The sequence below is a fragment of the Thunnus albacares genome, chromosome 17 (assembly GCF_914725855.1).
Source record: "Thunnus albacares chromosome 17, fThuAlb1.1, whole genome shotgun sequence".
Classification (NCBI taxonomy): Eukaryota; Metazoa; Chordata; class Actinopteri; order Scombriformes; family Scombridae; genus Thunnus; species Thunnus albacares.
In genome coordinates, this window is record NC_058122.1 from 17,993,954 (window position 1) to 18,020,140 (window position 26,187).

The following is a 26,187-nucleotide window of genomic DNA, read 5'->3' on the forward strand; positions in this document are numbered from 1 at the left end:
TGGTTGTTGTTTGTTGGTTTTCTCAAGTGAAATGAACTCCTCTATGCACTTCCTGTTGCATCAGGCGAGACCACACTGGAGCCTTTGCAGAGTGGTCTCAGTATCAGTTGCAGCGAATGTTTCACCCACTTGATGCAACAACACCACACATACAGTAGAGAAGGTATTTTTTAAATACATTACAATTACAATTAAATCATCATGGAACATGCATAAAGTCTGCATTAAACACGTGTTTTGCACCATTATTATATTACCAGAAACTCCTATCACTTATAATCTCATATCTGTATCTGTATCTTTTTGTTATGAATACATCCCAGCAAATTAAATTATTATCTTGATCCCATGATTTACTCATTTCCTGATAACAAAACCCTCAGTAACTGATCATGTTTGTGAGAATTAATGGGACAGTATCGGTGACAGGGTTTAACTATCTAAATTATGTAATACTTGGTTTATCTTTGCAGGAAAAATCTACTGGAAGGTCAGAAGTCAACAACAGAGCAACAGCCCTCCTTAGTACGCCGCCCTGCTGCTTGGAGGTCTAATTTTCTACCATCACATCATGCTTCTCAGGTTTTCAGTTCAGTGTATTCAGCCTTAGGCCCTTTTACCCCTGATCCGGTCCTACCCTACAATCATGCTGTCACAACTCATTCATCATCCATGTTAGTATTTGAACATAAAGTATTTTGAAATAACTTATTTTTTTCCATGTTCACTTCCATCTATCACACAAACACACTATTGATTTCAGAGGTGAATATACTCATACACATATTTTCTAAAAATGTGATTGTGATCTGATCCGGAGTAATATGTATAGTATTTACACCCTCAATTCATTTAACAAACTGAAGGAGCATACATTATTCTAAACAAATCACTCAATAACTCTCACCGTACCACGGTGGTGGAGCACTTGTTGGTGTCAGACCATGAGACAAGCCGCTAAGCAAGAACATGAGAGAGAGGAAGTGTGAATGGATATTTCAACATTGCTATTACAATGATGTGGGAGGGCATGAAGGGGAGGTTAAATGCATTGTGCTCACCCACTTGGTAATTGTCGTCTTTTACTTTGAGGCTTCGTAACTGATGGTCAGGTTCTGCAGCTGCACCAGAAAAATTTGTATCAAGTACAGCATCATTTTAATATTTGCAGTTATCGTGTGCAGGCAAGTGCATCTCTGACAGCCTCCAAAGGAGCTTTACTGATGCATCTCATGATTTCTATATCTGACTCTAAGCTTTGTCTGAGCCATCTCCACTTGAACCAACCACAAGTGAGCCCACCCATTTTGCTACTTTTTCACATCGTCTGTCACACTGTCTCTTCTGTTTGTCTCTGTGGCCCCATTGAAGCGACACTCTTTGACAACTTCTGGAGCATATTTCCATACTGATTCATTTTCAGTTACAGAAAGAGCGCTGTTGATATGGCTGAGGATGGGTATCCTTCTGTAAACTCGATGGACAGCCATGCCACCTGTCCTCCAGTACCACCCAGGCTAAGCCAGGGGCAACAGTGTGCCAGGGTGGGGCAGAAAGCGTTGTTCATCCTGGTGAGCGTGGCATTATGCGGCATGATCGTAGAGGCCTGTCTCATCCACCGTCTCTACCAAACTGAATCTGTGAGTATCAATCAGTATCAGTGCTTCTTTTTTGTTTAATTAAATTTTCTTTTGCAACCCCTTTTTACTCTCACTTTCCTCATCACGTTTTCCTCTTTTTCTTTTTAGTAGTTTTCTCTTACTTGTATTCTGTCACTATTAACCCAAAACTGCTGTTTATTGATAACACCTTTAAAATTCCTTTAAACGCTAGTCTTAAATATTTATAACAGGAATTCCTCTAGTTGTCTCAGTAACATCTTATATTCATAATGTAATATTTATGTTTATGAGTCAAATATGTACTAATCAAACTAAGGTAAAATCTCAAAACAAAAATAGTAAAATACAAAAATGAGTTACCTCAGTACATTAAAAAAGTTTCATGAAATAATATAAAAGCAGCACATTTCATGTAAAGGTGATTAGCGATTCAGCAAACAAAAATACTATACAAACATGGTGGAGAAAAAGAAGTGGTGTATTTCCTGTAGCATGATTGTGATATACCTTTTACAGATTACCAAAAACACCGACCTACTACGTCCTACTTTGCTCTGCACACAGTGTGGTCCTTACACACAATTCAGATCTTGTAATGTGTAATGTGCTTTTTTCATCTTATTTTCTCAACGTGCATATCCACCAATGATGATTGCATTCACATCTGCATGTGCATGCTCACAAACAAAAAATAAACAAGCACAACTGTGAGGTAAACTGTTTTTATTTTCATTGCAGGTCACCTCAGCATCAGTCTCTAAGATCATTGCAGGTATATGTCAGCACTTTTGCACTCAATTTTAATTGATAACTACTTTCAATTACTTTATGCACATTAAAGACATGTCTATGTCTGGTCCTCACACAGAACAAGATGATGCTACTGCCGCTAAATTGCACTGTCCTGTTATTTCTCCTTCCAAACCAGTTGCACATCTGACAGGTGAGGGCAGCACTGATGTCCCATCCAATACCATGGTGTCAAATGTATTTCCAAAGCAGAAAATAAATCAAAATACATTGTCATTTGCTTGTAAAATGAAGGCACATTCTAAAAGTGCTGGTGGTAATCATGTGGTTTATTTGTCATTTTTGAAGCCCCAAAATTAAAAAAAAAAAATATATCAGACTTCATATTGTCAGTGTTGTCTTCACTCTTTCTTTCTTTCAGATGGACAAGACGCAGTTCATGCAAAAGACATTATGGCATGGAGCACAGATGCAGACCCTCTCCTCTATGAAATAGACTACAAAGACAGAAGTCTTGTCATTCAGAAGGAGGGGTATTACTATGTCTACTCCAAAGTTTCCTTCACAGACAACTATGCATTTCATCATCTTGTTGAATTGCGTACTGAAAAGTATACTTGGAAAAGTATTAACCTCTTGAAGTCCAGGAAATATTCCAATAATTTCAAACATCCCGAACAATCCAACAGTTACCTGGGTGGAGTGTTTCACCTCTCCAAAGGTCATGCCATTTTTGTGAAAGTGAGCAACACCTCAAAAATCGTGCGACAGACACCCTCTGAGAATGTCTTTGGTGCATATATGATATGAATATCATACTAATATTTCACCAGAAATCCTAAAAATTGGAGTAAGAATAAATAAAACTGAATAAGAAATCATATAACATCTTTTTTTGAGGACTAATGGTTCTCTTTTTAATGAAAAGGTAAACACAACCAGATTGGAGTGAAAACCTGGAAGTGTTAAGAAGGTCAGGACTGCTGACTCTTCAGTTTCTAAATTGTGTTTGACAGTATAACAAAATTCATTTTTTACATCAGGGACTTTTTACATGATACCTTATATACTCACTTTACACTTAATCTTTTGTGTGTTACGAACTGACACATCATGGATGGATATTTTGAAGATGACTTATACTGCTTAGTTGGATCTTCATATTTGTGCTGAGTTTAATTGCATGCATCATGTTGCAAACCAGTCTCACATCAAAATGTATAGTAGCTATGTTGGTCCACAGTGCAAAACATATTAGTTTCAGATGCTTACGTTTCTTTGGCCTATTCTTTTCTACTGGCCTGCATCCACAGTGCAAGTGGCCAGTTTCTGTCTGCAAAAACAAACAAAATGGCTGAAATTCCTTTTATACTCAGGGGAAATGCAATATTTTAGGATAGTTTCAGCATTGAAATTCCTTTTAATGACATTTCTAGTGAGAAATGTGCATTTTATTTTCATAATCTTTGTTCAGGGAATGTACATGATTTTTAATTTGTTAGTTATTATGAAGGTTGTTTCAGGTCTTGCCATAAAACCGTAGGAATGCAATGTTTCCGACCGTTGCTATGGTGGTTGCTATGGACCCTGCTGTCGCTGAAACCATGTCGTTGCATGTTGTTTGAATGATTGTCTTTGCGTTGTGTTGTTATTTGAACTGTTATGTTATTTGTGTTATTTTATGTAACTGTTTGATTATGTTATTTCAATAAAAAAAAACAAAAAAAAACATAGAGTTTAGAGTGGAGAAATGAACTGAGTTTGAAATCCAGAATTTGAAGCTTTGCGACCAGAGGACTTGCCGCCTGTAAGTATTTTCCTCACTGTCAATGTGTCAAAGTTTTCTTTTAATGATATCATTCATCATCAACATTTATCAACACAAAAACACAAAAGTGTCCTTGATAAGTCAACAATATGATAGGTTAATGTTAAGGCCATCAGTTTTAGTTACTTCCCCTTTTCCTCTACAACATTGATTTGCTTCTTCTTCTTCCTGTGAAGTTAACAATTGGAAATATGGACAGCGCCATCTGCCATTGCAATCCATATTGTGGTCGGAGATGGGATTACATCTGTAGTGATAATGACTTGACAAAACTTAAGAAATTTAAGCTCTTCTATTGAACTGTGTGCTATGAAGGAAACGTGGCTTGTACGTTCAAGACTTAGTGCTGGATGTCACAGTCACGTTCAGAGATATATATAAAAATACCTCATATACAACGTTGCTTCTGGTTCTTCTTCTGCACATGGATTCAACAGTGGAAATACGGACAGCGCCATTCTGCCATTGCAACCCACATTGTGTCGGAGGTGGGATTATACCCGTGGTGATAAGAACTACCATAGAGAATGAATTGAAAAAGCTTAGAGAGTTTAGCTCCATTCCTGTTCCTCACGCATGGGAACTTTGTATGTATGTTCAAGACATAGTGCAGGATGTCTCAGGGATATTTTGAACGGGCAGTACAGTTCATCCGATCAATTTCCGCTCAAGTCAAAATTGTAGTCTCCAGATATTCTGCGTGTGAGGCATTTAGAGAGCATCAGTAAATTGTACCATCTACCGATAGCCTGCATATGAGGCATTTACGGAACATGGGTTAATTATAGCGTCTACTGTTAACCTGTGTGTGAGGCATTTAGGGAACATGGGTAAATTGTAGTGTCTACTGATAGTCTACATGAGAGGTATTCAGGGGACGGGCACAACTCTTTCTAGGTATTGAGAAATCGGCCAGGCACGTTTTGAATGGGCATTGCACTAGTCTCTCTATATAAAGCAAGGAATCGCTGTCTGTCTGTATGTATGTAAGTTTGTCCTTCGCGTATCTTGAGAACCATTCATCCGATCTATTTCATACCTGGCAGGTGGATTGCTGGGGAAACAAGGAAGTGCAATGTTGATGTGTGAAGTTGTTTGGATGAGCGGTTTCGAAAATTATTTAAAAATACCTAATAAATAATGTTGATTTGCTTCTTCTTCTGCCAGTGGAGTCAACAAATGGAAATACGGATGGCACCACTCTACCATGGCAACCCACATTAAAATGTAGGCTAGTTGTCTCCCCTGAATATTAATGTTGATTATTATTCTGTGTTATATCATTAAAAAGGTCTCGTTATTGATCACAAATAGAAGCCAATCAGAAGGCGGTAATTTGGTGCCTGTGCCAAACAAGAAGCATTCTTATCAATTGTTCCAACGGAAAACAAGAGCAGCCAACCAAGGAAAAAGTCTGAGGCTACTGGAAAAAAAGCAGGAGGATATGTATCCATAGCTAAGGTGTTCAATAGAATATTGTCATTTTTGCTTGTTCTGTGCCCTTTTGCTGATATGATATGATTGTTGTTGTTTTATGATGCTATCCAGTTGATTAAACAATCAAACATGCAGCGGTCAAATAAAATAGCCAAGTCAAAGGTCCACAGGGGTTTTGGTTGGGGAGTTTAGTCATTTGACTAAAAACTATGCATTTTCGCACAATTTTGGACTATTATCATTACAATATTTAAAAAAAACCCCCCAAAAAACGCGCTGTGTGCCATAAAATATAATAATCACAACACATTGGTAAAACAGGCTTATAGTGAATGGATTTGAACTGCGATTTTCTCATCCTCCCATCCTCCCAAGCTGTAGCCACTAGAGATCCCAGTATTTGTATTTGTATCTGTATTTGTTGAGGCAGAAAAATTATTTGTATCTGTGTTTGTATTCGAATAAAAGTGGAAAGAGGCTTAAAAATCCTGTTTTTGTTTTTATTACACTTTTAATTTTAGAAAACTATTATGATTACTGAGCTAAAACTTTACTCATCGCCTCATTGCAGCCAGACCTATCTATTTGAACACCCATAACACGGAGACAACACACTGTGTAACGTGCAGGGAGGAACTTCAAAGGCAATTGCTGCTTTGCACTTTTCATTTATTGCCTATTTTTTACAACTTAACTTTGTGGAAAGGAGAAGGGGAACAACAGGTTATGGAGAGTCTTTAAGAGCACTTTGCTTGTGTCAGTAGCTCAACTTTATCTCTGGGGAATACCCCCAACAAATAATTTTTAAAATATTTGTATGAAACAAATATTCGTATAAAACCAACTATTTGTGCTTTGCCGAATAATGTATTTGTATTCAGGTACACCCCTAGTAGCCACTAGCCAGTTGTAGGGACAGCTATGGATAGAATTTAACTTATCCACAAACAATTTATTTGTCCCATTTTGCACATATCACGGAGATACAACAGACTGCATTAATGCCATCTCAACACCTTTTATTTCCTTGTTGGAATAAAATACACACATCAGACTTTATGACCCAACTGATAAAGATTTATACTGTCTGTTAATATCTGACTTTTGTTACAGGATTTTCATTCCAAAGTTCAGAGCTGCTGTTCTGTGGTTAGATTTTCTTAAAGAACACTTCATGTTAAAGATGAATACAGAGAGTTGAGACTGTGAATCAATAGATCTTAAAAACCTCCTGTTGTGAGATACGTGTTTGTTCGTTTTTTGGTTGGTTTCCCGGTTGAAACTGCTGATTAATTTCAACTTCACTCTTCGGATTGATTCAGATTATTTTCAGCATCGAAGGGTAACATAACCAACAGTTTTCATCATGTTTGTGTCTGCGGATGTTAAAATTATCTGATAACAGTAGTGATGGTAGATATAGTGATGTGTCATGTTGCTTTGTTGACTGCATTGGTGGAATGAACAAAATGCCAGAAGAAAGAAATAAGAGTATTTATTAATACAAAAATTTGTATGTAGTTACGCAAGTAAAATGGAGGGAAAAAGAGCTGAGAGCACTGTGAAAAACATAGGAAAACCAGGAAGTCTAATGCTGAAATTGTGAAAATGTGCATTCAAATGTAGGACTAAACTGGCATTAAAAACAGACACACACAAACGCCGCCCAAGAACACCTCAACGCCCCCCTTTCAAAAATATTGCTTCCAGCGCCCACTGACATTCTCTGAACGCCCCCAGAGTGGCGATACCGCCCATGTTGAGAAATGCTAGTTTAGCCAGTTAAGCTCTATTCCTGTTCCTCACGCACAGGAACTTTGTATGTATGTTAAAGGTGTAGTGCAGGATGTCTCAGGCACATTTTGAACAGGCACTGCAGTTCATCCGATGAACTTCAGCTCAATGCAGAATTGTAGTCTCCAGATATTCTGCGTGTGAAGCGTTTAGGGAGCATTGTTAAATTGCAGTGTCTACTGATAGTCTGCATGAGAGGCATTTAGGGGACAGGCACAACTCTCTCTAGGTTTTGAGAAACCGGCCCCTTCCAAACAGGCCCATTTGGAACGGGCACTGCACTAGTCATTTTAATGTTTGCAGTTATCGTGTGCAGGCAGGTGCATCTCTGACAGCCTCCAAAGGGGCTTTGCTGATACATCTAAAGATTTCTATATTTGACTCTGAGCTTTGTCTGAGCCTGAACATTGTCTCTTCTACTTGTCTCTGCAACCACATTGAAGCAACACTCTTTGACAACTTCTGGAGGATATTTCCACACTGATTCATTTTTAGTTACGGAAAGAGCAATGTTGATACGGCCAAGGGTGGGTATACCTCTTTGTATGTCATGGACAACCATGCCACCCACCCTCCAGTGCCACCCAGGCTAAGCCAGGGGCGACAGCATGCCAGTGTGGGACAAACCCTACTGTTCATCCTGATGAGCGTGGCATTGTGCGGCATGACCATAGAGGCCTGTCTCATCTACCGTCTCTACCAAACTGAATCTGTGAGTATCAACCTCATCTCTGAGTCTGCACCAGCCTACGATACCTTTCACAATTTCATCCTATGACTTCTTATCAACTGAGTGGGAAAGTGCTTCTTTTTTGTTTCATTAAGTCTTTTACTCTTACTTTCCTCGTTAGCTTTAACTGCTATTCTCACTTTCAGTTTTCCTTTTTTTTTCTTTAGCAGTTTTCTCTTACTTCATTTATTTTTTCTCTTACATCGTGTGCACGAAAAATGCTTTTTTGGAATTTAATATAAATGCATACAAAATGCTATTTCGTGCGCATTTATATTAAATTCCCAGAATTTAATTAGTTTGTGCGCACAAGATATAATTCATTCACACATTTTAATTAATTAAATACAAATTAATACATTTGTACATTTATCTTCCAAAAGGAATTATATTATATATCAAAATGTTATGGAGACATTAGAGCCAGTGGTAAATCACCAAAGAGCTGCACAGATCAGTTCATAAGATCATCCCCTCCCCACCCGGCTCCTAGCACCTGAGATGACTGGCTGGTCTCAGGCCAGCAGCTCCTCACATCTCTGAAAACGTCGAAGCAGATTTACAAACAGGCATTATTTGGATAATCTGATCACATATTGGGAATCTACATGGTTACTTTCGTTCTCTGGATGGATGAGACCAAAATCAAACTTTTTGGCTTGAATGAGAAGCGTTCTGTTTGGCGATGAGCAAACACTGCATTCCAGTATAAGAACCTTATCCTATCTGTGAAACATGGTGGTGGTAGTATCATGGTTTGGGCTGCTTTGCTGCCTCTGAACCAGGACAGCTTGCAGTCATTGAAGGAGCTATGAGTTCTGAGTTGTACCAGCACATTCTACAGGAAAATGTCAAGGTATCTGTCTGCAGTAAGACAACGACACTAAACGACAAGTCGTTCTACCAAAGAGTGGTTAAAGCAGAAGAAAGATAATGTTTTGGAATGGCTGAGTCAAAGTCTTGACCTTAATCCTAAAGAAATGCTGTGGAAACCTGAAGCATGTAGTTCATGCAAAGAACCCCACAACATCCCTGAGTTGAGACTGTTCTGTAAGGACACATGGGCTAAAATTCCTCCAAGCTGATGTGCAGGGCTGATAAACAGTTACCGGAAACGTTTGGTTTAAGTTATTGCTGCAAAAGGGGGTCACACCAGTTACTGAAAGCAAGGGTTCATATATTTTTGCCACCCACAAATGTGTAAGATAACATAATTTTCCTCAATAAATAAATGAAAAAGATGAAAACAATGATTTTTTTGGTCTCATTTGTTTAATTGGATTCACTTTGTATAGTTTTAGGACTTGTGTAAATATCTGATCATGTTTTAGGTCATATTTATGCAGAAATACAGAAAATTCTAAAGGGTTCACAAACTTTCAAACAACACTGTATATATTTTTTTGCCCATGTCCCCTTAGGGGCTCCATATGATGGCATTATGGTGTGACTTCTAAAAAACTATTTTTAATATTGGGAGACAAAAGCACGCCCACACTCACTCCTCTTTACACTCACACGAATGTGTGAGATCTTGCTCAGGTTTAGTGAAACAGAGGCGTCAGTGAATAAAAGTACTTTCGTGACAGAAACAAAACTGACGTTTACCACATCATATGAATGATTGTTTTTCTCCAAAAACTGCTGACAGGGAAAGAAATTCACTATTATGGGGAAGAAAGTGGAGTAGAGAAAGAGAAGTACATTAAAGTCCGACCTACTTACACAGAATTCGACTGACATATTCTCACTTTCAGTTTTCCTTTTTTTCTCTTTAGCAGTTTTCTCTTACTTCATTTACTTCATGTATTTTTTCTCTTACATCGTGTGCACGAAAAATGCTTTTTCGGACTTTAATATAAATGCATACGAAATAGCATTTCACATAATCTGATCACATATTGGGAATCTACATGGTTACTTTCTCACCTGAAAAGGTATTAAAACTCAATGTGCAGCAGGTGAACTGCACTTCATGGTCTGGGGAGAAAGGCATTTCAATGAAAAAATGTGCCCTATATGGTGCACTATAAAAACATTGTGAAGTAGGGGTCCATTGAATGTATCAGGGGCCCTTAATATATTTTTGCCCCTGCCCCTGAGACAGCCTGAGTCCACCACTGAATATAAATACAGTGCTGCTTGAACGTTTGTGAACACTTTAGAATTTGCTCTATTTCTGCATAAATATGACCTAAAACATGATTAGATTTCCACTCAAGTCCTAAAACTAGATAAAGAGACATCAGTTAAACAAATGAGACCAAAACTTTACACTTGTTCATTTATTTATTGAGGAAAATGATCCAATGTTACCTGTTTGTGCCTGGCAAAAGTATGTGAACCCCTAAGATTACAAATTCATTAGAAGGGGAGATTAGAGTTGGGTGTTGCAATTAATGGAATGACAATCAAGTGTGAGTCTGTGAGGCCCTGCCTTATTTAAAGAAGATAAATCTGGGTCTTCACTGTCAAACTCTGAGCTTCACAACACAGGTTGTGGAAGTGTGTCATGGCTCAAACAAAGGAGATTTCTGAGGACAAAGAAGAGTTGTTGATGCTCACCAAGCTGGAAAGGGTTACAAGACCATTTCTGAAGAGTTTGGACTCCACCAGTCTGCTGTCAGACAGATCATATACAAATTGAAGACATCCAACACCATTGTTGAAAAAGATGAAAACAATGATTTTTTTGGTCTCATTTGTTTAATTGGATTCACTTTGTTTAGTTTTAGGACTTGTGTAAATATCTGATCATGTTTTAGGTCATATTTATGCAGAAATACAGAAAATTCTAAAGGGTTCACAAACTTTCAAACAACACTGTATATATTTTTTTGCCCATGTCCCCTTAGGGGCTCCATATGATGGCATTATGGTGTGACTTCTAAAAAACTATTTTTAATATTGGGAGACAAAAGCAGGCCCACACTCACTCCTCTTTACACTCACACGAATGTGTGAGATCTTGTTCAGGTTTAGTGAGACAGAGGCATCAGTGAATAAAAGTACTCGTGACAGAAACAAAAGTGACATTTACTACATCATATGAATGATTGTTTTTCTCCAAAAACTGCTGACAGGGAAATAAATTCACTATTATGGGGAAGAAAGTGGAGTAGAGACCGAGAAGTACATTAAAGTCCAGCCTATTTACACAGAACTCCACTGACATCCCCGGGGGGCAAGACTTGATGTTCCATGATGATGGATGGTCAGATGCTTTCACTGCATATCTGACTCAGTTTCCTGTCCTTGTGTGGTGTTCTGCATGATGGCAGCAGTCACGGGGTGTACCTACCTTTTACAGATTACCAAAAGCACAGACCTGTCCTACTTGCTCTGCACACAGTGGTCCTTACAAACATAAAATCTGCTCACATGCAGATCATAGTTTTTTTTGTTTTGTTTTTTTAATTTAAGCTTTTTTCATCTTATTTTCTCAACTTGCATATCCACCAATGGTGATTGCATCTGCATCTGCATCTGCATCTGCGTGCTCACAAACAAAAAATAAACAAGCACAACTGTGAGGTGAACTGTTTTTATTTCCATTGCAGGTCACCTTAGCGTCATCCTCTAAGATCATCACAGGTATGTGTCAGCACTTTTGCACTTTAATTTATATTCAATTTTAATTGATAAATACTTTCAATTACTTTATGCACATTAGAGACATGTTTATGTCTGGTCCTCACACAGAACAAAAAATTACACAGTCCTATTATTTCTCCTTCTAAACCGGTTGCACATCTGACAGGTGAGGGCAGCACTGATAACCCATCCAATACCATACTGTTAAATGTATTACCAAAGCAGAAAATAAGTCAAAATTGTCATATCTTTTGCTTGTAAAATGATGGCACATTCTCAAAGTGCAGGGAAGGTAATCATGTGGTATATTTGTCATTTTTGAAGCCTCAAAAATAAAAAAAATATTATACTTCATGTTGTCAGTGTTGTTTTCTCTCTTTCTTTCTTTCCAGATGGACAAGATGTAGTTCATGCAAAAGACATTATGGCATGGAGCTCAGATGCAGACCCTCTCCTCTATGAAATGGACTACAAAGACAGAAGTCTTGTCATTCAGAAGGAGGGGTATTACTATGTCTACTCCAAAGTTTCCTTCTCAGACAACGATGTATTTCATCATCTTGTTGATTTGTGTACTGAAAAGTTTACTGGGAAAAGTATTAACCTCTTGAAGTCCAGGAAATATTCCAATCTTTCCAAGCATTCCTCTTCCAAACAATCCAACAGTTACTTGGGTGGAGTGTTTCACTTCTCCAAAGGTGATGCCATTTTTGTGAAAGTGAGCAACACCTCAAAAATTGTGCAACAGAAACCGTCTGATAATGTCTTTGGTGCATATATGATATGAATATCATATTAATGTTTCACCAGGAATCCTAAAAATTGGAGTAAGAATAATAAAATTGGATAAGAAATCATATGGCATCCTTTTTTGAAGACTAATGGTTCTCTTTGTAATGAAAATGCATATTCACAACCAGATTAGAGTGAAAACCTGGAAGTGTTAAGAAAGTCAGGACTGCTGACTCTTCAATTTCTAAATTGTGTTTGACAGTATAACAAAAGTAATTTTTTACATCAGAGACTTTTTATATGCCACCTTATATACTCACTTTACACTTAATCTTCTGTATTTTACGAAATGACACATCATGGATGGATATTTTGAAGATAACTTTGATATACTGCTTAGTTAGATCTTTATATTTGTGCTGAGTTTAATCATATGCATCATGTTCATGTTAAAAACACACACAAGCTGTATCCTTATACATTTATTTATATCTGAATAATACAACCGCTTTCATTACACTCTCTATGTGCAATAATGCACGCAAAAGAATGAAATAAACAGCTCATGATTTAGATGTGGTTGTTGTTTGTTGGTTTTCTCAAGTGAAATGAACTCCTCTATGCATTTCCTGTTGCGTCAGGTGAGACGACACTGGAGCCTTTGCAGAGTGGTGTCAGTATCAGTATCAGTAGCAGCGAAAGTTTCATCCACCTGATGCAACAACATCACACATACAGTAGAGAAGGTATTTTTTAAATACAATGACAAATAACAATGAAGTTTCAGTGTAAACCATTCTCCTAAAGTCAGAGGCCAGCCGGTATCCACTGGGTGAAAGGGCAAAACCAACATCTAGACCTGAACCAGCTATCACCTGTAAAAGAAACACGGGGATAGAGTTCAGTATGCATGTACAGACTCTAAGTAACACTTATTCAGCACTCACTCACATTTCCAAAGTTATCTTCACATTTTTATTCCAGCATGCAGCTCACAGTTCAAGAACTCATTAGACTATCTGGGCAAAGGCTGTTTTTACATTCAAATTTAAATCTTGATAGTACATTGAGCTACAACCTACCTCACATATTACCCCACAGTGATAGTAATGGGACAGTCTGTGTATCTGTATCTGAAATTCTCTTTGTCAAAAGATGGGTTCAGACACAGTTCAGCAGCCCTGTTAAGGATGCAGTAACTTTCTCAAGGTTTATTTATTTATTTTATCATATCAAGCCTCTCTGTGAGAGGTTCAATGCAAGAAGAATTTCAATCCTCTGGACCAAGGTCAGTCATTAGATCCAACCATGAGCCAGTTTTTTTCAGCATGGTCTATTGGGGGGGCTGGTGTACAGGCAGTGAAAACACAGCCTAAAAAGTTATGTTTCTTTAAAACTGTTTTAGGGTTGTATATGAGGGCAGATGTCATCATTTCCATTAGTAAATGAGGGCTAATAGAGTTACAGCAGCTTATTTTGATACTCATTTGACAAAAATAACTTCTTCTGTTATAGCACAGGGAAATGAATGTGGTTATCCACCCACAGTAAACAGTGGCCTGCTTCATTTATGGTTAAAGCAAAAGGAATAAGTGCTTTTTATTGACACAAATCTCTTCTGATCAGATATTTTTTTGTTCAAATTATGTCCTGTGTTATGCATCTTGTAAATTTATAAGATGTTATGAGGTCACTATAGGGTATTTATTGGGATTTGCATGAGCTTTGTGTTAACATTGTTATCTACTGTAGATTTATGAAGAGTCAAGTAAATGATCTGCTGAAATCTATAAAAGGGAAAACTTCAGCTTCTGTTAAGGGGCCAAATATTTTTGTTGGAGGGCCAGATTTGGCCCACAGGTCGCTATTTTTGTGTACCCGTGTTCTATCTCACACAGGCTAAGCCCTTTACTGGACTCTATGGGTAATACTCTCACTCTCCAATCACATGCGGGCAGTCGCTCACTGAAATCTACACGTATGTAGCTAGCCAATCCGGCTATATAAGCAGTGTCTCACTGGCACTCACCATTTCTTTATTCCCTCAGCGACGGCGAAGTTCTCACTGATCTCTCTGCTCCAGGGATGAAATTACTGGTACTTGTTCGTTCCTGCCCGTCATGCCCCGTTCTCATCGCTACCGCCGCTGGGCATCACTTCTGCTTCACCTGGTATCCTTCTTGAGAGTGCAGGGCCACATGGAAACAGGCTGTCCCGACTCAATTGGGTGGGCAGTGGTGAGAAAGCCGCAGCCTCTGCTGGCTCAGGACAGAGAAATGCTGGAATATTTCAAAAAAATATTCAGTGAGTGATTACGTGCGTGTGATTGGAGAGGAGCTCTGCCTGTTTTATAGAATTAGGGTTACAAATTCATAACCTTTGTTCCAGACAACCCTGTCTTTGTCAGACAAACACAAATGATTCAGACTGTGTAAATGTATACATGATCTGCTGCTTTTTTTCTGGGCTGCAATATTCTCAAAATGTTGTGTCAGAAAGTGCAGTTATGCATATAGTTCCACATCAGGAAGCAGCCTTTGGCCTACAGAGCAGTGGAGCTGTATTTGTTATTGTTTGTTGAGTAAAGCTTTGGAACAAGGCAGCCAATTGATGAATGAGACCTCTGTGCAGCAGCCTCGAAGCATCATGAGTCAACTGTTCCAGGAAAATCTCCTGTCTGACTCAACACACAGTGACGTGTCACAGCAGAGCAGCCAGGACTGATATTACATTACCATAGTCCTGATAACTGTGATGTGATGTTAGAAGGTGAAACAAGGTGTCAGGTTGGGGAAGCAGGAGTGGCCCAAACACAGAGGCCGGAATGCAGATATGATGAAAAAATCTCCTTTAATCGTGGATGGTCATGAACAGGCGAACAGAACTAGCAGACAAAACAAAACGAATGATCCAACAAAGACTCAATTCAAAACCAGACCTTAAATACAGACTAAACTAATCAGGGAATGGGGAACAGGTGACGAGACACAAGGGCAGGCTGGGAGTGATTGGCTGAGGAAACACAGGAAGCAGGGCAGGGCTGATGAGACTGATACAGGGCAGGTGTGGGGAAGACACAGAGCAGAGCAGGGCCAATGAGGGTGAAGCAGGGCAGGTGAGGAGGAGTACATGAACACACAAGGGACACACAGTAACAAAACCAAAACCCAGAAAATACAATACTCTAAATACAACCCACACCAACCTGTCCAAGAACCATCATGAACCTAAACTAAAGTATACAACACACCAGGCTAAACAACAAAAGGCAGTCCAAACCCACCACCCAAATATAACAAGAAAACCCATATGACCAGAAGGACTAAACAGAAGTGCAAACCCCAAAGAACACAAGAACATAAAAAGACCAAAAAACACACAAAGTCCAGGCAGGGTGTGACACAAGGTCACAACCATAAAATGACTGAGCTCAATAACACATTATGAGAGACTTGAGAACAGGTGTGCTTGGAATTTCAGGCTAGCTATATTTGGTGGTATTTTACTTTAAAGTACAAAACTGGCAAAAATATTTACTTATATTTTGATTATTATACTGATTTAAAATGAATTTCGGTGGCCAACATATATTTTGGATGTACAGTCATCATCTTGTAAATGCATGTTTGTGATAGACCTTTAAAATGCATTTTTGCAGTTTGGATCATTTTTGTTTTTCTACCTGTTACACAGGACAGGTGTGTTCTGCAACAACAGCAGTAGTGGATTTCTTATTTCTCTGCATGCAAGTCCAACGCCTTGTCACTTGTTCTTCAGTTAGACATTATTCACAGACTTTCATAAAGCTGTACAAAACTAAACACAACATTACACTGTCACTGTACCAGACAGACAGGAGAGAAAACTGTATTTACCTAGTACGCAACTTACATTCTGTCATTATTCACGGTGGTTTGATAAAAACACTCTGTGCTGCCAGCAGGTAACAGAAATGTAAATTCCATGTCCTGGTTTGGCCCCAAAGCCAAAGTCAAGCCTACAGTCAGAGTAAACCATACCAGCAAAAAGGGCTGTGCAGAAAAATTCATTATCCTCTGGTTGCAGTGCATACTTCATTTATTCCACACGTTCTTCTATGTCATACATGCACAATAAAGCAATTTCACTGTATATCTGCAATGGCTTACTCTCATACTCCGATGGTTGGAGAATAGCCTGATAATTGGTTCCTTGATTAAAGCTGAATGTGTGGATCCACTCTCTGTGTCGACCAATAGCGCTGAGCAGTCTGAACTGCAGTCTCATGCAAAAGTGAGGTGTGGTGACAAGGTGCAATATACACCAATTGTGTAATGTGTGTACAACTGGAGTATAGGCCTGTAAGTCCAGTTAGATCCTATAGGGGGAGCTGTGGGTAAAAGCACAGAAAAGGGGCCTTGAAACAAATATGTTAACATTTTTATTTAAAAAAAAGAACCCACGGTAACACTTAAGAATAAGGGTACAATGCTTAACTAATAGCTACTACATGATTTATGATGATTTAATGAATAAATTAATGCAGGATGTGTCATGAATTCTTGTAGTTCACTTTTATGAAATGATAAAGTCACTATGAGTTTATGTGATTAGTGACTTGGATCATACCGACAGGTGACAAATCAAAGGAAAAACCAAATAAAGTGTCTTAGTAAGGTGTTGGGCAGCCATGTGCCACCAGACCAGCTTCAATGTGCCTTAGCATTGATTCTACAAGTCTCTGAACTCTACTGGAGGGATGAACACCATTCTTCCAAAAGATATTCCCTCATTCGGTGTTTTGATGATGGTGGTGGAGAGCGCTGTCCAAAATCTCCTATATATGTTCAATTGGGTTGAGGTCTGGTGACTGCGAAGGCCATAGCATATGATTCACATCATTTGCACACTCATCAAACCATTCAATGACCTATGGATAGGGGCATTGTCATCCTGGGAGAGACCACTCCCATCAGGATAGAAATGTTTCATCATAGGATAAAGATGATCACTTAGAACAACTTTGTATTGATTTGCAGTGACCCTTCCCTCTAAGAGGACAAAATGCCCCCCACAGCATAACAGAACCACTGGATCCCTCACTGTAGGAGTCAAGCATTCAGACCTGTACTGGTTTTATCTTTAATTTATCACCTGTCTGTACTTGGATCACTTGAATTCACTTAAGTCATACCTTAATAATATACCACCAAATTAGGCATCTTCAGGTTGCAGCTTGACCAAATAGATCCTTGTGGGCTTTATGTCACATTTGCAAGCTAGTGGGTGGAAGGTGAGTTTTGTGAGTTGAGGTGAGTTTTTAAACCGGAAACATCTAGCAGGGACATATTGACTAATCATATGAGAATGAACAGACATGTTTAGACTTGTCAGCAGTTTACAATGTACTGAAGTGAGAAAGAAATGCAATTGTGTCATATTAATATTGTGTCGGGAATCAGATGACTTGTCAGCATTACTAGAACTGTTTCTGTAGGCAGCAACATGGAGATGTTTGCATCTGGCTTCCAGTTAGATATTTCATATTTCTATGAGAAAAAGTGCTGTTCTGCTTTCAGAGAAGCTGTTCAAATGCCCTTAGATTCAACTAGATTCATGTTTGAAGCAACTGAGAAGTAACAATCATTGATTAATGATCCATCAATTGTTAACTAATTAGATATAAACTCATAGTGACATTATCATCTCTTAATAATGAATTACAGGAATACATTATGCATTAAATCATCATGGAACATGCATAAAGTCTGCATTAAACACGTGTTTTGCACCATTATTATATTACCAGAAACTCCTATCACTTGTAATCTCATATCTGTATCTGTATCTTTTTGTTATGAATACAGCCCAGCAAATTAAATTATTATCTTGATCCCATGATTTACTCATTTCCTGATAACAAAACCCTCAGTAACTGATCATGTTTGTGAGAATTGCTAGGACAGTATCGGTGACAGGGTTTAACTATCTAAATTATGTAATACTTAGTTAGAAGTCAGAAGTCAACAACAGAGCAACAGCCCTCCTTAGTACGCCACCCTGCTGCTTGGAGGTCTAATTTTCTACCATCACATCATGTTTCTCAGGTTTTCAGTTCAGTATATTCAGCCTTAGGCCCTTTTACCCCTGATCTGGTCCTACCCTACAATCATGCTGTCACAACTCATTCATCATCCATGTTTGTATTTGAATATAAAGTATTTTGAAATAACTTATTTTTTTCCATGTTCACTTCCATCTATCACACAAACACACTATTGATTTCAGAGGTGAATATACTCTCTTGAATATTTTTCTAAAAATGTGATTGTGATCTGATCCAGAGTAATATGTATAGTATTTACACCCTCAATTCATTTAACAAACTGAAGGAGCATACATTATTCTAAACAAACCACTTACTCTCACCGTACCACGGTGGTGGTGCACTTGTTGGTGTCAGACCATGAGACAAGCCGCTAAGCAAGAACATGAGAGAGAGGAAGTGTGAATGGATATTTCAACATTGCTTTTACAATGACGTGGGAGGGCGTGAAGGGGAGGTTAAATGCATTGTGCTCACCCACTTGGTAATTGTTGTCTTTTACCTTGAGGCTTTGTAACTGATGGTCAGGTTCTGTAGCTGCACCAGAAAAATTTGTATCAACTACAGCATCATTTTAATGTTTGCAGTTATCGTATGCAGGCAAGTGCATCTCTGACAGCCTCCAAAGGGGCTTTACTGATGCATCTCAGGATTTCTATATCTGACTCTGAGCTTTGTCTGAGCCATCTCCACTTGAACCAACCACAAGTAAGCCCACCCATTTCGCTACTTTTTCACACCGTCTGTCACACTGTCTCTTCTGTTCGTCTCTGTGGCCCCATTGAAGCGACGCTCTTTGACAACTTCTAGAGGATATTTCCACACTAATTCATTTTCATTTACAGAAAGAGGACTGTTGATATGGCCGAGGGTGGGCATCCCTCTGTGTACGTGGTGGACAGCCATGCCACCTTCCCTCCAGTGCCACCCAGACTAAGCCAGGGGCGACGGCGGGCCGGTGTGGGACAAACCCTGCTCTTCATCCTGATGAGCGTGGCATTGTGCGGCATGACCATAGAGGCCTGTCTCATCTACCGTCTCTACCAAACTGAATCTGTGAGTATCAACCTCATCTCTGAGTCTGCACCAGCCTACGATACCTTTCACAATTTCATCCTATGACTTCTTATCAACTGAGTGGCAAAGTGCTTCTTTTTTGTTTCATTAAAGTTTCCTCTGAAACCCTTTTTACTCTCACTTTCCTCGTTAGCTTTAACTGCTATTCTCACTTTCAGTTTTCCTCCTCTTCTTTTTAGCAGTTTTGTCTTACTTGTGTTCTGTCATGCTTAACCCAAAACTGCTGTTTTTGTTGATAACACCTTTAAAATTCCTTTAAACACTACTCTTAAGTATTTATAAAGGGAATTCCTCTAGTTTTCTCAGTAAGATCTTTGATTTCCTTTAAACACCCGAGTCTTATATTCATAATGTAATATTTATGTTGAAATGTAATTACTTGTGAGGTGAGTGAAATATGTACTAGTGAGTGAAATATGTACTAATCAAACTAAGGTAAAATCTCAAGACCAAAATCGTAAAATACAAAAATGAGTGACCTCAGTACATAAAAAAGCTTCATGAAATATTATAAAAGCAACACATTTCATGTAAAGGTGACTAGAAAGTTACTTAAGACCTGTAAAATTTCACGATTGTGAGTTTAATGAGTGAAATATACAATACGAGGTAGATATGCAAGTGAAACTACATTCTTAGGGTTAGGGTTACATTTCACAGTGTCACACACTACTCATGGAAAACTTGCTGTCATAGCTGTATTACCAAAGTGGAAAGTGAGGAGTCAATTTGTGATTTTCCCATAGTGTTATGATGGAGTTATGGTGTGACGTTTAAAAAACAATTTCATTTGCATGTCAGGAGACAAAAACAGGCCCACACTCACTCCTCCTTATACTCACACTAATGTGTGAGATCCTGTGCAGGTTTAGTGAAGCAGAGGCATCGGTGAATAAAAGTACCCTCGTGACAAAAATAAAACTGACATTTACTACATCATATGAATGATGACAGCGAAGGAAAATAGAAAGTAGAAGTAGAAAGAAATTAGTATTGACAGAGAAGTACATTAAAGTCCGGCCCATTTACACAGAACTGCACTGACATCCCCAGGGGGGCAGGGGCAAGACTTGGTGTTCCATGATGATGGATGGTCAGATGCTTTCACTACATATCTGACTCAGTTTCCTGTCCTTGTGTGGTGTTCTACATGTAGGCAGCAGTCACGGGGTTGGGAGGAGGGGGGGTTCAGCGAAAAAAAACCCTGTATAAACAGGGGACAGTGGAGGAAAGGAAGTGGTCTATTTCCTGTAGCATGATTGTGATCTACCTTTTACAGATTACCAAAAGCACAGACCTGTCCTACTTTGCTCTGCACACAGTGTGGTCCTTACACACAATTCAGATCTTGTAATATGTAATGTGCTTTTTTCATCTTATTTTCTCAACGTGCATATGCACCAATGGTGATTGCATTCACATCTGCATGTGCATGCTCACAAACAAAAAATAAACAAGCACAACTGCGAGGTAAACTGTTTTTATTTTCATTGCAGGTCACCTCAGCATCAGTCTCTAAGATCATTGCAGGTATATGTCAGCACTTTTGCACTCAATTTTAATTGATAACTACTTTCAATTACTTTATGCACATTAAAGACATGTCTATGTCTGGTCCTCACACAGAACAAGATGCTACTGCCGCTAAATTGCACAGTCATGTTATTTCTCCTTCCAAACCGGTTGCACATCTGACAGGTGAGAGAAGCACTGATGTCCAATCCAATACCATGGTGTTAAATGTATTACCAAAGCAGAAAATAGATTAAAATACACTGTTGTAGCTTTTGCTTTTAAAATGAAGGCACATTCTCAAAGTGCAGGGAAGGTAATCATGTTGTATATTTGTCATTTTTGAAGCCTCAAAATTAACAAAAATATTATACTTCATATTGTCAGTGTTTTCTTCTCTCTTTCTTTCTTTCCAGATGGGCAAGATGTAGTTCATGCAAAAGAAATTATGGCATGGAGCACAGATGCAGAACCTCGCCTCTATGAAATAGAATACAAAAAGTCTACAAGAAGTCTTGTCATTCAGAAGGAGGGGTATTACTATGTCTACTCCAAAGTTTCCTTCACAGACAAAGATACATTTCATCATCGTGTTGATTTGCATACTGAAAAGTTTACTGGGAAAAGTATTAACCTCTTGAAGTCCAGAAAATATTCCAATCATTTCAAACATCCCGAACAATCCAACAGTTACCTGGGTGGAGTGTTTCACTTCTCCAAAGGTGATGCCATTTTTGTGAAAGTGAGCAACACCTCAAAAATTGTGCGACAGGACCCCTCTGAGAATGTCTTTGGTGCATATATGATATGAATATCATATTAATATTTCACCAGGAATTCTAAAAACCGGAGTAAGTGTAAATAAAATCAGATAAGAAATCATATAGCATACTTTTTTGAGGACTAATGGTTCTCTTTGTAATGAAAAGGCAGATTCACAACCAATTTGGAGTGAAAACCTGGAAGTGTTAAGAGGGTCAGGACTGCTGACTTTTCAATTTGTATATTATGTTTGACAGTGTAACAAAATCCATTTTTTACATCACAGACTTTTTATATGCTACCTTATATACTCACCTTACACTTAATATTTTGTATATTACGAAATGACACAACATAGATGGATATTTTGAAGATAACTTTTATATACACTGCTTAGTTAGATCTTCATATGCATCATGTTCATGTTAAAATTTTTAAAAAACATACAAGCTGTATCCTTATATATTTCTTCTCATTCTTTCTGTAACATGTACTGTACACTATTTATTTATGTGTGAATAATACAATTGCTTTTAATTCTGCTGTCTATGTGCAATAATGCACGCAAAAGAATGAAATAAACAGCTAATGATTTAGATGTGGTTGTTGTTTGTTGATTTTCTCAAGTGAAATGAAATTCTCTATGCACTTCCTGCTGCATCAAGCGAGACCACACTGGAGACTTTGCAGAGTGGTCTCAGTAGCAATAGCAGCGAATGTTTCACCCCCTCACTGCAACCACACGACACACACAGTAGAGAAGGTAATTTTTAAATACCGCAATGACACATAGCAATAAATCGTTGATATGTCAACCACCTATGTTGATGCTGTAATACTGGCCTCAAAGTACAGTACATCAGTTTAACTTTTACCACAAATGAGCTTCTCTTGAGGGTTTGGAAGGACAGCATGTGTAATATGTTTATTCCACACATTCACATTGACATACATATTTGCTGTGATGCCATACTGTACGCGTAGATGATCATTATCAATCCATCACCATGGTGACAAGCATGCTAACATGACCTATATAAGTAAAAAAAACCGTATCACGTTTTTTTTTTCTTTTTTGTTTCTCTGATGCAATAATTGTTACGCTTTCCCTTCATCTGAGTCTATTCGAAGAAGCAGCTCTTGAAAACACCCACAGAGTTGTATATTTGTAAACTGAGGAGGAAGTGGTAGTGGGTTAAGCTGGGGTGGGGGGGGGGGGGGAGGAGGGGGAGTGTCAGCAACAGATTGCCTGACTCACTTTCCAACCCCAGACCCGGAGAGCAGTGGCTGGTGAAAACTGCACTTTAACAGGACTGGATTGGTGTGTGTGTGTGTGTGTGTGTGTGTGTGCAGGTGGGTGTGTTGGTTAAAAGCGAACCTTGAAATTCATTTTCCTCCAGGAATGTATTATGAGTTTTTTTTCCAATTGGTGAAAACACTCTGAACTGAGAATGTAGTTACAGTCTAGGGTTTGGATATATAGGGTCTAAATGCAAAAAGTAATGCATTATCTGTGAAATCATATGGCTCAGGCGTTTTATAAAGTCCCCTTGTATTTTCATGACAGCTTCTCATTGCATGTGTGAGTCATTATCTTCCAGCGCTGGCTGACCTCTAAGGTGTGAGAAGACTGCAGCGAAGGAAGGGGAGCTATATCAGCTGTGTGGTTGGGTTTCACACTGTTTATTTTATCCTCTCATCATTAGACCTAGGTCTAGACATGACTTTTACAAAGAAATTGTGTGGGATGAGCAAACTCAGTGATTGCCTATGATCTGAAACAAATTGTTCACACTTCCATATATGAAAGTAGTATTTTCCAATGATAAAGCAGGGCTGTATTGTCAGATATCAGTCTGTCACGCTACCGTCAACAGTTTTTTTTAATTACACACAACTTCTGAAAGAAACCACTCTCTGCTTGTCACATAGAAGCCTTTCTTTTTTCTTTTTTTTTTTTTTTTTACAAAAAAAACATTATGTTAGGCCTAGAGCAACATTTCTATTTATTTATTTTTTTTGTCAAAGCAAAACTGAAAGATGTGGTCATGGTACACAGCACACAGTCCATAGCTAAATACTGTCCCCTTGTGTCAGCCTCCAGAGCAGGTAGAGAACAGTGTGGTGCTGACATTTAACTTCTTAGGCACTTTACTGTTGAATTCACTGAAAATACAGTGTCTTTAACTAGATAAATTCATAACTTTTGTGTCCTCAAGTTTGGTAGCAATGTTATTTTTACTCAAGGTATGAAGTCTTGTGGCTGGATTCATGAATGTTGCTCTTCTCAATAAGAATAATTTCACAGATCTCGAATTCTTGATAATCCTTTTATTATAATGTTTTGACGTTATTTACTGGCAGGTAGTGACAGTCACTGAAATATAACAGCAAGGCTTGAATGAACATTTTTCACTTTCGATTGACTGACAAACTGACATTTGGATGGAAATGATGGAAAGAGATGATGAAGGTTTCAACAGAAGCTGCTGCATATTTTTATGTATTTTTATATTAATTAAACAACTCTTGTACGTCTGCCTTGACATTAGGCAGTGGAAAGCAAATGTAGGAACAAACCAACCCATGCTGATACCTCTAATTGTGTGAGTGGGTGGTAACTGGGTATGTATGAATTCATGCATCTTGGACTTCAACCCAGTGTAATCGAAAGCTGTGGTGGTAACAGCTAATACAGAGAGTGGTAAGAGATATGGGACGCTGCGGCCGAGGTTTGGAAATGAAGAGTTTTCAGATGAAACCTCAGTAACTTGGAAACACTGTGACTTGACTGTGATGACTAATGTTTGTTCCAGTTACTTTTTGTGTACTGTATCTCTGTTGCTGTGATGTAGGTCAGTTAATATGATGTTGGATGACTGGGTAAGTCAAATGATATTTGGCTTTATCAGAATCTGGAGGGCATATTCTTCGACAGCATACAGCAGGGAGGGTCCCACTATCTTTCTATTAGTGACTCATTAGCAGCGAAGACCCACTGTTAACTTATGACCTCTCACTTTCACTTTATATCTGGGGTCTCGTGAATGACTCACAAACAAAAGCACGATTTCATCACGCTATTCATCTGCTCTGTTATTGTCTATATCAGGGCTTTTACACACATCAGAGACAAGAAACAGTGTGAAGAAGATGTAGTTTTTAATATCATTGTTACTTTTTTATGACAAAATGTTTCACGGTTACAGTACAGAAGTGCAATGCCTTTGTTGAATGTGTGATCACACTAATGTACCGATATCATCAGGAGCGCAAACAGTTCCTCTGTTAATTAAAAACAACTGCAAATCAGCAACAAAACCAAATATTTCTTCACACGAAACTTTCCACATAAACCACCAGGACTCGTGCTTTCACGTGTCATCAGTATGATATTGTAAGTAAGTAAGTAGTGAAGGCGATCACCTCTGTCAAGTCATTTCACTTTTCATTTTAAATTTGATTATGAAAACAAATGTATGTGATTGTGGTTCTTGTTTTTACTTGATTAACAATTAAATGGATTCAGTTTCTTAAAAATCATTGTGAAAAGATATGAGAGTTCCAGAAACAATGAAATCATAACTTTATTTTTCTCCTTTTTCTTAAACACTCACAGATTACATTGTCCAGTATGTAGCCTACAATATTAGCCACAGATTATTGCAATAGTCAATAAAAAAAACTGTACATACATTCATTGACAATATATGTCATCCAATGACACACACTGTCACACAGTGACATACATTCATTGGTTATTAGCTGATCTGACTGTGGAATTTTAGTTATATACAGTATACTGTGTACCTGCATACTGTATATATCTGCATTTAAACAATAAATAATTACAACATAAATATGATTCATACAGTTCAAACATAATAAACCAGCAAAAAGCAACAGTGAAAATATTTTGGCTGAAAAGGTAGTTTGCTCGCCAATCGATGTGGCAGCTCAGAGTAATTCATTTTTGCAATTACCTATCACACATTTAAAATATACTAAACTCCAACAAGGAAATAAAATTTAAACAATCAAGTAAGATCAGTTTATGCTGAGTACCTTCTTCACTTACTAAAAATTAGCTCCTTGATCTCAGCTATTTGAGAAGCAATGAGAACAATCCAACATTTTTTTCCTAATCCATAAAATATACAGGAGGAAATCCACCTGATTTTACAGTATACTTCACATTATTTCTATAATACCATACAGCTGTGTTTTAAAGCGTGAATTTGAAAAAGTTTCCCCGCAAGCATAA

The 26,187-nt window shown here is 38.2% G+C and overlaps 2 protein-coding genes and 1 long non-coding RNA gene across 4 annotated transcripts; 2 read left to right on the forward strand and 1 right to left on the reverse strand.

Moving 5' to 3' along the window:
* The first annotated feature begins 1,370 nt into the window (after positions 1–1,370).
* Positions 1,371–12,542, forward strand: LOC122966967 (tumor necrosis factor ligand superfamily member 14-like). Its single transcript, XM_044331312.1, has 5 exons — positions 1,371–1,640; positions 2,361–2,394; positions 2,491–2,565; positions 2,794–3,093; positions 12,454–12,542. The coding sequence occupies exons 1-5, from the start codon at positions 1,446–1,448 to the stop codon at positions 12,540–12,542; spliced, it is 693 nt and encodes a 230-aa protein (XP_044187247.1). The 5' UTR covers positions 1,371–1,445.
* A 298-nt stretch (positions 12,543–12,840) lies between these two features.
* Positions 12,841–15,384, reverse strand: LOC122967557. Its single transcript, XR_006398635.1, has 3 exons — positions 15,109–15,384; positions 14,517–14,766; positions 12,841–13,362 (listed from the first exon to the last, which is right to left on the reverse strand). It is a non-coding gene; the product is annotated as an uncharacterized LOC122967557 (long non-coding RNA).
* A 3,703-nt stretch (positions 15,385–19,087) lies between these two features.
* On the forward strand, positions 19,088–22,521 carry LOC122967265 (tumor necrosis factor ligand superfamily member 14-like). Of its 2 annotated transcripts, XM_044331807.1 has the most exons (5): positions 19,088–19,280; positions 19,418–19,628; positions 21,146–21,179; positions 21,276–21,347; positions 21,578–22,521. In XM_044331807.1, exons 2-5 carry the CDS (start codon positions 19,434–19,436, stop codon positions 21,970–21,972), a joined length of 696 nt encoding a protein of 231 aa, XP_044187742.1. In that variant the 5' UTR covers positions 19,088–19,280; positions 19,418–19,433; the 3' UTR covers positions 21,973–22,521. The 2 variants fall into 2 exon arrangements, with proteins under 2 accessions (XP_044187742.1, XP_044187743.1); XM_044331808.1 differs by lacking the exon at positions 19,088–19,280 and having other exon boundaries at positions 19,340–19,628.
* Positions 22,522–26,187: the final 3,666 nt, after the last annotated feature.

What these genes read in the sequence shown, in the direction of transcription:
- LOC122966967 (XM_044331312.1), top strand. Translation starts at nt 1,446, where the DNA reads ATGGCTGAGGATGGGTATCCTTCTGTAAACTCGATGGACAGCCATGCC. An exon ending in GTCTCTACCAAACTGAATCT is followed by an intron (nt 1,641 to 2,360) that starts GTGAGTATCAAT and finishes TTTTCATTGCAG; the next exon opens with GTCACCTCAGCATCAGTCTC. An exon ending in AGTGTTTCACCTCTCCAAAG is followed by an intron (nt 3,094 to 12,453) that starts GTCATGCCATTT and finishes ACTTCTCCAAAG; the next exon opens with GTGATGCCATTTTTGTGAAA.
- LOC122967265 (XM_044331807.1), top strand. Translation starts at nt 19,434, where the DNA reads ATGGCCGAGGGTGGGCATCCCTCTGTGTACGTGGTGGACAGCCATGCC. An exon ending in AGTCTCTAAGATCATTGCAG is followed by an intron (nt 21,180 to 21,275) that starts GTATATGTCAGC and finishes GTCCTCACACAG; the next exon opens with AACAAGATGCTACTGCCGCT. An exon ending in ACCGGTTGCACATCTGACAG is followed by an intron (nt 21,348 to 21,577) that starts GTGAGAGAAGCA and finishes CTTTCTTTCCAG; the next exon opens with ATGGGCAAGATGTAGTTCAT.